General features: G+C 45.8%; 1 protein-coding gene across 4 annotated transcripts in view; it reads left to right on the top strand.

Moving 5' to 3' along the window:
• Positions 1-11,209, top strand: part of PGBD5 (piggyBac transposable element derived 5) — a 110,048-nt gene that overhangs the window by 65,044 nt on the left and 33,795 nt on the right. For 3 of the 4 annotated variants that reach the window (XM_075924716.1, XM_075924718.1, XM_075924717.1), the window contains exons 5-6: positions 2,422-2,619; positions 9,947-10,052. In XM_075924716.1, the coding sequence (XP_075780831.1) occupies positions 2,422-2,619; positions 9,947-10,052 (304 nt within the window). Of the gene's footprint in view, positions 1-1,400; positions 2,389-2,421; positions 2,620-9,946; positions 10,053-11,209 lie in introns of those variants that run through there. The other variant, XM_075924719.1, reaches the window with a different exon arrangement.

Genomic DNA, 11,209 nt, shown 5'->3' on the forward strand with positions numbered 1-11,209 from the left:
ACATAGTAACAGATAAAATCCCAGGTGATCACAGACCCGTTAAAAGGAAGTTTCAGAGACAGTGGTAGCAAGAAGCATTTTAGGACACGTGTATCCTATGCATATTTGTCTACCTCACTGCAGAGAGAGGTCTCTTCATGGATATGGCTAGAAGAGATTTGAGTGGCATTCTAGTGGTTAAGAAACCAGAACTGGCAGACCATATATGATGCATTAGACAGCTCCTTCCCTAAAATCAGAGTCAAGTTGACGTGTTGGTTTTCCATTTTGACATTTAAAATGCTCATGTTTTCTAAGTGAAGAGCCACTGCTCCATTCTTACTGTTGGGGCAACCAGAGCAATTATATTTTTATGTAAAATACTAGAAGATTTACCCGGCATTGCACAGGCCCTTATCTCTAAGGGTTTTTTTCCTTTATTTAAATCATTCTGGGGTGGAGCTGAGGATGGGGGATTCAGTCTGCAGGCTGCTCTGGGAGAGAGGACAACCCCAGCCCTCTCCAACTGCAGCAGCGTGGGGCCAGGTGAGACGCGCCTGTCCGTGGCTGCTACAGCCGCAGCAGGGCACAGCTGGGAGAGGGGTGTATGTTCCTCACCTGGGGGACAGATGCACAAACAATCCAAAATAGTTGTTCCTTTCTCCACCCCTACTCCCTGCCCCTCAATGGGATAGGAACTGGGACAGCTACCATCTCTAGCCCCTTGCTGTCTCTCCGGTGTTCAGTCTGCAATATAACACCCTCCTACCAAACCTCTCCCTTTCCATTTTATGAGGAAACAATTTAATTCCCTGCTCATCCCATTATCCTAGCACAACCAAATCCTGACCTTGCTTTAAGGGCAGGTCTATCCTACGGGGGAAGGTCAGCTTAAGGTAAGCAATTCCAGCCACATAAATAACATAGCTGGAGTCAATGTACCTTAAGCCAAATTTGGCACCATTCCCAGAGTGGGAAGTTTGACAGGAGAAACATTCCCGTCAGCTTCCCTTACGTCTCGTGATAGCGGCATCCTTAGCATTTGATTTAGCGGGTTTTTACTAGACCCACTAAATGAAATGCCAGAAGATTGAACGCTGCAGTGTCGATCTTCCTGAAAGTCTAGATGTAGCCTAAGTTAGGATAAGAGGAAGCTGCACACTAAATTTGATGGTCCTATCTCTTACCATTTAGAAGGAGTTCTTGAACAAATGAATTCACAGGCATTTATAAAATAGATAATGCACCTATAATTTTTTATATATATTTTTCCCCCCCTATGGTGTCTCAGCCTGTGGGGTTTTTTTTTCCTGGATTTACAAAGCACTTTTTTGGGGAAAAATCTCAAGAACCAGTTGCTGGTCATGTGTTGCTCTTTGACTCGGTTCATGAGAACTGTTTATTATTTTGTATTATCATAGCACCTAGGAGCCTTAATGAAGTACCAGCATCGCACTGTGCTAGGTGCTGTACAGATAGGACCCCCTGCCAAAAAAGACTGCCCCTGCTTCAAAGAATGTACCGAATACCAGAACGAAAGAGGCAGAAGAGACTTACAGTATGTAACAGCCTCTTTATTCCCCTTGATTGAGCAGTTTGATTTTTAATTCTCTATTTGCTGAAGGATGACAGTTTAATAAGTAGATTTTAGACTGAACAATTTAGGTCAGCATTCTCAGTTGACAGGCCTATTTTGTTTTACCTGAAATAGCAGCTTTGGGCTGCTGTCATTTCAGTGGAATACTCAAATCTAAGAGGATCAGTCTAAGTATGACATACATACAGATGTGCGTAGTCTCATTACATTTGACTAGTCAAAACAAAGCCGAGGGAGATGGAAAGGAGATTTGGATTTAAGATTTCCGGGATTTTATAAAGCTCACATCAGGAAAAGGACATGGCTTGGCAATAAGGAGTATCTAAGCACTGAAAGACTAGATTCTTGGCCAAAGCTGGATTTGATTCTTTAATCCAATTGATCATCTGTTTGTTTTGGGGAGTTTGACTCTATTTCCCATGCATAATATCTCTATTCTGATAGCAAGAAATTCTGTTACTATATGCTCTTAAAATTAAATCAGATTAAAGGAAGAGTTAATCTTCTGATATTTTTCTTATCACAAACACACTCAAAACAAGTCAGGAATTGTTACTAATGAGCATGATTTGGTTATTTGGACATGGCTGCATGGATCATTAGTGAGACATGGAATTTTTCACAAAATATGAATTTACTCATTGGCCCCTTTGGCATGAGACAAGAACTGCAGGTTGAAGGAGAGTAGAATTGTTGAGCATTGATAAGATGGTACAGTGAAGTTGTAGCTGAGTTGTCAACTGCTTAGCATTAGGACCAGTTCTTCGTCCAGTCAGACGGAAATGACAGTGACTTAACTCTCTAGGATGACTTGCTGATGGGAATTTATTGTTTTTCTTCCACAGAGATCTATTGCTGCGGGTTGCTGAGTTCCAGGAAAAGCGACTGCACAGGCCTACCTCCATCAATGCTGCACAACCCAGATGCTCCCCAGTCCAGAGGACAGTACAGAATAAAAATGAAGGGAAACATGTCCCTGATCTGCTGGTACAACAAAGGGCACTTTCGTTTTCTCACTAATGCCTATTCTCCAGTTCAGCAAGGTGAGCAGTCAGCAGTATCATCCTACCTGTAATGTGGCCATGCTATAGATGACAAAGTCAGTTTAAGAAGCTTGATCATTTATAATCCTAGATAAACCGTAGCATGGGTGGCCATTTCCATTGTTTGTCTGCTCTTGTTCCTAAGGTACTAGCTAAGTGCATTAACAGTGGTTAAAAGTGCCTTGTTTGCAAACTGATGTCCTCTCCGCATAAAGGCTTAAAAAACCCCCCAAAAAACTTACTACTGCTACCAGTGAATAGTTACTACTTTATCTGCCACAGAGAGCTGTTCCTTTTGTGGTGCTGAAGTTTTTACATATATTCCAGTTGACCTGCGGCGGTGGGGAAGAGTTACGACTGCTGTTAAAATATGATACGTAATAAGTTGTCTCCTGGGATAATTGCAGGATAAGTCTGTGTAAAGAGAAACTCCTAAATGCATAAAATAATTTGGACCAATAAGAACCACACTGAGAATTAAAGCTCTTTGACCAGATTCTACAATTGGTTTCTCCTGTGGATTTAAAATCGATTCATCGTATACAAGTGCCTTTTTGTCAAGAATTACTAAAGAAAAAACCTAAACAAGTTTCCGGGGGGGAAAAAATCTATTCATAAAGCTTAACAATCAACACCTTTACAAACAAATGAAACACTAGTTGGATGCCCCTTTAATAGAAGTAGACCAGACACTGGCAACATTTCACGCATGGGTGTGAAAATTTGCACCTGTCTAGGACCCATTTCAGTGTAAAGTCACAAACAGGCCAGAACCTCAGCTGGAATGAACTGGTGTAGTTCCACTTATGGAACTTGATCTGTTACAAAATGTAGCCTGTGTGCTGTGTGACATGTTTGAAGTACACCATTCACCAAAATGCTTCAAAGGGATTCCCGTGAAAGAATATTAAACAAATGGCAAACTGAGAGAACGGGTCAGATCCAGGCTAGGGAGAAAAGATGAAGGCTTTGGTTTGAGATTTGAGACACGTAGAGGATCCGTTTACCACGTGTTGTAAATGGGCATCTCAATTGAAATGCATGGAGCAATGCCAGTTTATGCTATCTAAGGACCTGGCCCAGGAGGTCTCTTCCCAATGTCAGGAGCACAGAAGAGAAATCATTTGTACGAAGCACGGCTAGACTGTGGCAAAGCTACTGCTAAGCTAGTGGATTGAGTGGGGAAGGAAGGAAGGAGATATTCCAGTCTACCTCGCTGGCCTGTGTAAGTCCTTTTAAAAAATATGGAAATTAAAGTCTCCGCATTTCCTTAAGTCATGGGACTTTGTGATGATTTGTTAGATATTTGTACAGCATTTTGAACCCACAGGGCCTTGTTCACCCCTTTACACACACCCTTTCATGCATCTCAATACCAGCCCCTACACCAAGGAAGAAGCAAGCTGCTCTTAGTATTACCAGCTCTGGTATTCAAATCATGAGTCAGGTCTCCAAAACAATTACAGGATTTTACATCCCTAGTTTAAAGTCATGATTTAATACACACGCATTTTGGGAGCTTTTGTTTGCTTTCTGGGATCTGAAGCTTTATAGTATGCAATAGGGAAACCTCTCCAAGCTTCTCTGTAACCATGGCTGCTGCTTCTCCCCCTCCCCCAAATACAAGCTGGCTGTGTCTACATTGCACGCTTCTTGTGCAAGAACAGCTGTTCTTGTGCAAAAACTTGCTGGCTGTCTACACTGCACGCGTGTTCTTGGGCAAGTAAATGTACAGTACAGCGTCGGAAAACAGGGCTTCTTCCAGAAGAGTTATTCCTCTCCACACGAGGAATAAGCCCTCTTGCGCAAGAGCTCTTCCACAAGAGAGCAGTGTGGACAGGCAACATAGATTTCTTGCACAAGAAACCCCTATGGATAAAATGGCCATCAGAGCTTTCCTGCGCAAGTGTGTTCACACTGCCATGGACGCTCTTCTGCAAAAGCTAATGGCAGCGTGGACGTGATCTTGTGGAAAACCTTTTGCACAAGAACTCTTCCACAAAACAGTTCTTGCGCAAGAAGACTGCAGTCTAGATGTAGCTACTCAGATTCTCACACTCACATGATGCTGGAGCTTTAATGGAGAGCCACCACGCACCATCTCATGAGATCTGTTTTGTTTTTTAATCACAAGAGTTGACAGCACTGCCCCTCTGTCCAGTACCCAGGAAAGAACAAGCAGGTTCTTCAGCACAGTGCTTTTCTGGGAGCTCTACCAGAGGAACTTTTCTGGGCTCTCCACCATGTAAGGAGCCCTGCTGGCAAAGGAATGCGAATTGGACCATCTGCATATCCTGGCCATGCCACCTCTTAGCCAGCACTGTCAACTGGGGCATTGTTGACCAGAGGGGCTCCCGGAGCAATGCCAAAGCTGGGAGCAACTGGTGCCACCTCAGCCTCCTCCTGGGGAACCTTGCTAGAGACCCTCCTCCTAGCTCAGACCTGTGGTCTGAATAAGTCTCTGAAGAGTTACAGAAAAAACAAAGTTTTAGGAATGGAAAATAAGAGGGACTATGTGGTGCCTATGGAGCTGTAAGCAAGCATTTTTAGTGAAAGTAAATGGAAAGCAAATCAAAGGAAATTCTGGAAGCAATTTTTTTCTTTACACAAAAATATCACCTGGATTATACAGGTAACCATAGGGGACCTACAAGGAAAGGTCTGTCTTTCCTCATCTGTCTTCATACAGTCAACTAGATTTCAGATTTATTCCATCAGACAATAAAAACACCCTAACTGGGTACGTAGAAGGTAATAAGAAATATTATTTTCCTTAGCTTTAAGAGTCTTACCCCCCATGTTGTATTTACACCCATTATTCCTGCTACTTCACTCTAACATAATATCTAACACTCAAGAACTTTAAATAAATCATATGGATCTGTCATAAAAGTGACACTGTTGAAATCCAAAACAAGGGCCTGCCACATAGGGTGTCATAAGGGGCTTGACAGAGATAATGGAGGGAGCTGAACTGTTAGCCAAAGAATTTAATTCTGAAGCCTGTAATCCGAACAGGAGTAGCAGTTTTGGTCTGGCTGTCTTGTGAAGTAATTCAATGGTTTAGAAGGTTCAGGAAAGACTAAAAGAATCAGGACTATGGGATCTCGTCCAAATTGAAATAGTGACTAAAAGTGGGACCAAGAACAACTTTAATGCTCTGTTTCTCAGTGACTTTAGCCAACCTGAGCTGGCTTCCAGGAGGAATTCTGATAATGCCTTGAAGGCAGTGAAGCCCAGAGCTCCATTAGGCTAGTGACTGATAGCTTCCAAGGCTAGAAGGGAACATTGTGGTCATCCCATCTGACCTCCCATCCAACAGGCCAGAGAACGTCTCCACAGCCATTCCTACAGCAGAGCTTTTAGAAAAACATCCCATCTTGATTTAAAATTGGGTGCTTGGGAGGGGTTTTTGTTTATGTTTTTTGTGAGGGATACATTTAAGCCAAAAGACAAACTGGAGAAGATAGGAAGAAGGGGGAGCACGGAGGAAGAGTGGAGTGAGGGTGAAGTGACCGAGGGAAGAAGATGGACTAAACAGCCAGTCAGCATAGACCAGTGGTTAGACCATTTGAGGTTGTCGGGCGCCAGGGGGCGTGGCCATTCGCCCGCCGGGCACCAGGGGGCGGGGACACTTGCGCACCCGGGGGCGGCCCCCCCCATAGTCGCATGCCTGGGGGGCGGCCCCCCCCATAGCCGCATGCCTGGGGCCGGGGCTCCCCCCATAGCCACGCGGCCGGGGCCGGCACCCCCACCCTCAAGCACCGCGTGCCCGGGGCCAGCGCTCCCCCCCCCCCGCCAAGCGCCGCACGCCCAGGGCCAGGCCAGCCCCAAACACCCGGCAGGTGCATGCAAATGCCCCCGCGGGCACCATGGCGCCCGCGGGCACCGTGTTGGGGACCACGGGGTTAGACTGACCAGAGTGAAAACTGTACAACACTGCCCAATGACATCACTCCCCTACAGTCACTGGGATTAAGTCTATGCAGCCGTGAGCCTCACAGCCCAGAGTGACTGTGCTAGTGCAGGCAATAATAGCACTGAAAAATAGCTGAGTAGATAGTGCTTTGAAGCTGGGAACACAGGCTTTGAAGCGCCACCTCCTAGGTGGGTACCCTAACCAAAGGGCTAGTCATTCCCTCGACTACCTAGGCCCTCTCTCTGGCTCAGTGATGTAGGTGGTATTTATGTTCCCACGTAGAACTTTAGTTGTTCAGGGCATGAGAAAACACCTCCCTGGACGACATTTTAAAACTGAAAAGTGCCATTATAGACCTACTGTAACATGGGCTGTGTTGTCATACCCTAAATATTCATCCATAGTGGAGCAGTCACTGGACCAGAGAGAAGGCATTAGGGGGGGATGCCTGTGTAGTCCAGTAGGCCCTGGGAGGAGGGCGACCCCAGTCCCATGCTCTAATCATTCTTTCATTTTTTAGCCATAGTGAAATGACTTTAACAGGATGAGATTGAGGGAGCTCCATATCAGAATAGCTTCTCACATGGCTGGTGAGTGCTTAACCACTGGGCTAAAAATTATGAGGGAAGTGGTGGCACTACCACCACTAGGTAGTGTGTGTGAAGTTAGGTAGGAGCCAAACTCCTCACAAGAAATTACATAGGCGCCTGAGCTGCTTAACTTTCGGTGGCTGGTTACTATTCATGGATCCCTAAGCAGAGCTAGGCATCTCCCTGCAGTCCAGATGTAGACCCTTATCTCCAAGAGAGGGGAGGGGATTGGCACCCACTCCTCTCCCTGGCATTTCTCCTTAGCTGCACCCCACCCCTAGCATGCTGGGGCTAGTGGATCACGTTCTTAGGTGTGTAGGCTCCCTATGTAATGAATGGGGAGAGAGAACCACCTACCAAGGCTTTGGGGAGCTTGACATTGTTCCTGTGATTTTTTTTTTTCTACGTGCCCAAAAGTTAGGCGCCATGATGCTGAGGATTGCAACACCCTTGTCCCTTTGTGGATCCCACTCTAAATGTACAGTGAGAAAACACCAGACACCATGTCTGCTCCAAACAGGAAAATAACCTTCCAGGCCCCCAGAACTGCTGCTGCCTAGCAAATTGCGTTGCACCTTTACTGAGCTGTAACAGATTTCTCAGTGCCCCTATTTCAAGCAGATATCAGTGATGTAGAATCCAGTGTTTTCTAGGTGCCATTTATTTATAAAATATGCACAAGCTCCATTTCCTTGAACATAGGCTGGTAGCAGAGCAAAGTGCCTCCTGCAGTAACTTCATACAAGACATCTGGAAATTACAAGTGTTTCTCTAACTCTTCACCTCATCACCTAGGAACTAGGGATGTTAAATATTGGATAATTGAATAGTCGAGTAACACCATGAATTCTTATCAGTTAGTGGACTATTTTGTAGTGCCGAGGGGGGGGCAGTAGCCACTACACTCCAGCCCCACTTCCGAGGAGCCCCCTGCCACTCTGTGCTGCTGCCTCTGTTTCAGAGGCAGCAGTGTGAGGTGCCTGGTGGCAGCTGGTCTGCGAGGGGAGCCAGTTTAAAAACCAGCTCCCCTTGTGGACTGGCTGCCTGTCACCCCATGCTGCTGCTTCTTATACAGAGGCAGCAGCGCAAGGTGGCAGCAGCGGGAGGAGGGGAATGTCTACTCTTGGACCTAGCATGAGCCGGGCTGCCTGCCAGCCTAGCTCCTAATACACTTTAAATGCAGAGCTGCAGCAGGGTAGGTCCTGGAGCTGTTGCAAGCCAGGACTGCTAAAAAAAAATGTACTTGGGGGAGGGGAATGCATGTGGTCTATAGCATTAACCTATAAGCTTTTGCTTATCGGTTAATCGATTATACTATTACATCCCTACTATGAACCTTTCCCTTTTCCAAGCCAAAGGTCTGGCAGGAGAGAGAGCAAGAGTTACAAGTATAATAGCAAAGACAACGTAGAGGTAGTACAGCAGGGAATAGGGAAAATGTCTCACCACCAGGATGAACCATGGTGAGGCAGGTGGTGGCCGTAGCATAGGGCTGCAAACTGCTGTAGGTTGTATATCTGGCACCAGCTGTTTTGCTCACAGTGCTCCCTGTAGACCCCACTACCTTAAAGCTCACAGCTGCAACAGAGGTGATTATCCCATCCCATGGGACCCATTGCTCTTCAGTGCCTGCTAGCGTCACAGCCCCTGAAGAAGGGCTAGGTAAACCGTACACACCAGAAGCCAAACCCGCAGCACTCCGCCCAGTGAATCAAAGCGGAACTTCGGCAAGTTCTGATTTAGCATCTCGGCAAGAGTTTGGTGCTTCAGGAAGCAAACGTTACCGCATCACACCTAAGCAACAAGTGCTGCCACCATGATGGGCTGATAGCTAGAGCTCAGGAAAGAGTTCAAGTTTGTGTTTTGACCAACCTTTCATGCATCTCTTCCACAGCTGCTTTGGCATGCACACTACTAGAAAGGTACCAGATTCACAGCCATGAGAAGCACACCGCAGATCCTGAAATCTGATCTTGCGTGCTAACACCCTGTGCCATACAGAGATCAGTGTTTCTCAAACTGGGGGTCTTGATGCAAAAGGGTGTGTGGGGGGGGCGGAGGTGTCACAATATTGCCACCCTTAGTTCTGTGCTACCTTCAGAACTGGCCAGCTGCAGTTCAGTGGCTGTTAGCTGGGAGCCCAGCTCTGAAGGCAGCACCTCAGCAGCCACACAAAAGTAAGGGTGACAATACTATACCATGCCACCCTTACTTCTGTGCTGCTGGCCGGCAGCCCTGCCTTCAGAGCTGGGCTCCCAGCCAGAAGGTTACTTTTGCAGCTTGGTGGCTAGAGAGTGGCAGCTACTGGCTGGGAGCCCAGCTCTTAAAGCGGTGCTACCACCATTACTAGCAGGAGTGCAGAAGTAAGGGTAGCAGTACCACAGCCCTCCGCTCCATAATAACCTTCTGACACCCCCACGCAACTCTTTTTTGGGTCAGGACACCTACAATTACACCACCATGAAATTACAGATTTAAACACCAGAAATCATGAAGTTAGTTTATTTTTAGAATCCTATGACTGAATGGATTCTGAATTTGGATCTTGAACTGGGTAGGGCCCTACATAGGATTCAGTCTTCCAGATGCCCGTTGGACTGAGAAGGGAGGCGGGGGGAGACAAGGGAATTCAGGATCAACAAGGTTTATTTTCAGAATAGAAATTCTAATGATTAATGAAATCTTGCCTGTGTTGGCACATTAAGCAGTTGATGTCAAATCTCCTTTTCAGAAAGTGGATTGTAGTTGGTAACACTAATGCTAACACAACAGTTTAAAACTCAACAGCTGTTTTGTTGTGTTTTTTTAATTGATGCAGGAGTTATAATTAAGAGAAAAAGTGGAGAGATCCCATGCCCGTTGGCAGTAGAGGCTTTTGCTGCTCATCTTAGCTATATCTGCAAATATGACGACAAATACAGCAAGTAAGTGGGTGAATCCCTTATTGCCGGAACATTTGAACCTTCCTTGAGGAGATAGTGGGAATATGAACCTGCTCACTATTAAATAGCAAAACTCTTATTGACTTTAAAGAAAATGGAATCAGGCTCTATATGTTTGCAAAAAAAATTTTAAGGGGAGCAAGCTGTTTTGCTGGCCATTATCTTGGGAATTTGTGTGGGAGTTAGATATGAATAAATAGCTCTGATTAAACTCTTTTCTCCTTTTCTCCCCCCTTCACATCTTTCATAAGTCAGCAAAGCTAGACTGGATTCAAAACACTGATATTCCTATCGGTCCGTTCCTCAGCCAAAGCATCATGAGAATTGCATCCTGGGAGTATTTAAATGGCATATCTAAAGAGGGTCAAGCCAGTGCATCTGGTAAAGACACTATGCTGACGAGAGAGCGCTCTCCCATTGGTATAATAAAACTACCTCCGCAAGCAGCAGAAGCTATGTTGGCAGGAGACACCCTAGTGCTTAGATCAGTGTAACTTATGTTGCTCACGGGGTGGAATATTCACACCCTTGAGTGACATAAGTTTTTGCCAACATAAGGGGTTGTGTAAACATAGCCTAAGACTCCTAGGGCTACGTCTAGACTGGCATGATTTTCCGCAAATGCTTTTAACGGAAAAGCATCCGTGCCAATCTAGACGCGGTTTTGCGCAAGAAAGCCCCGATCGTCATTTTCGCCATTGGGGCTTTTTTGCGCAAAACAGTTTTCAGCTGTCTACATTGGCCCTTTTGCGCAAAAGCATTTCCGGAAAAGGGCTTTTGCCCGAATGGGAACGTCAAAGCATTTGCGCAAGAGGCACTGATTTCGGACAGTAGAACGTCAGTGCTTTTGTGCAAAATCAAGCGGCCAGTCTAGACGCAGGCCTAGGAGTTTCTACTGCCCTCCAATATACTGTCTCCAACCATTTCACCCTGCTATAGTCCAGCTGCTCCCAGGCACCAAGAATTAGTTACAGCAGCTTCGATCCAAGTCATAACTACAAAAGCAAGAGAGATTCTTTTTCTTTGCAAGGGGCCAACCAGTTTATAGCTGCCTTCTCTTTATGCGATTTGCCCTTAATGAGCATCTGCTGCAGGACTCTCCAGAATTAGCCGCCTCTACACTGTCCCTGGAGCCAGGC

This window comes from Pelodiscus sinensis, chromosome 3 (assembly GCF_049634645.1).
Source record: "Pelodiscus sinensis isolate JC-2024 chromosome 3, ASM4963464v1, whole genome shotgun sequence".
Lineage (NCBI taxonomy): Eukaryota > Metazoa > Chordata > Testudines > Trionychidae > Pelodiscus > Pelodiscus sinensis.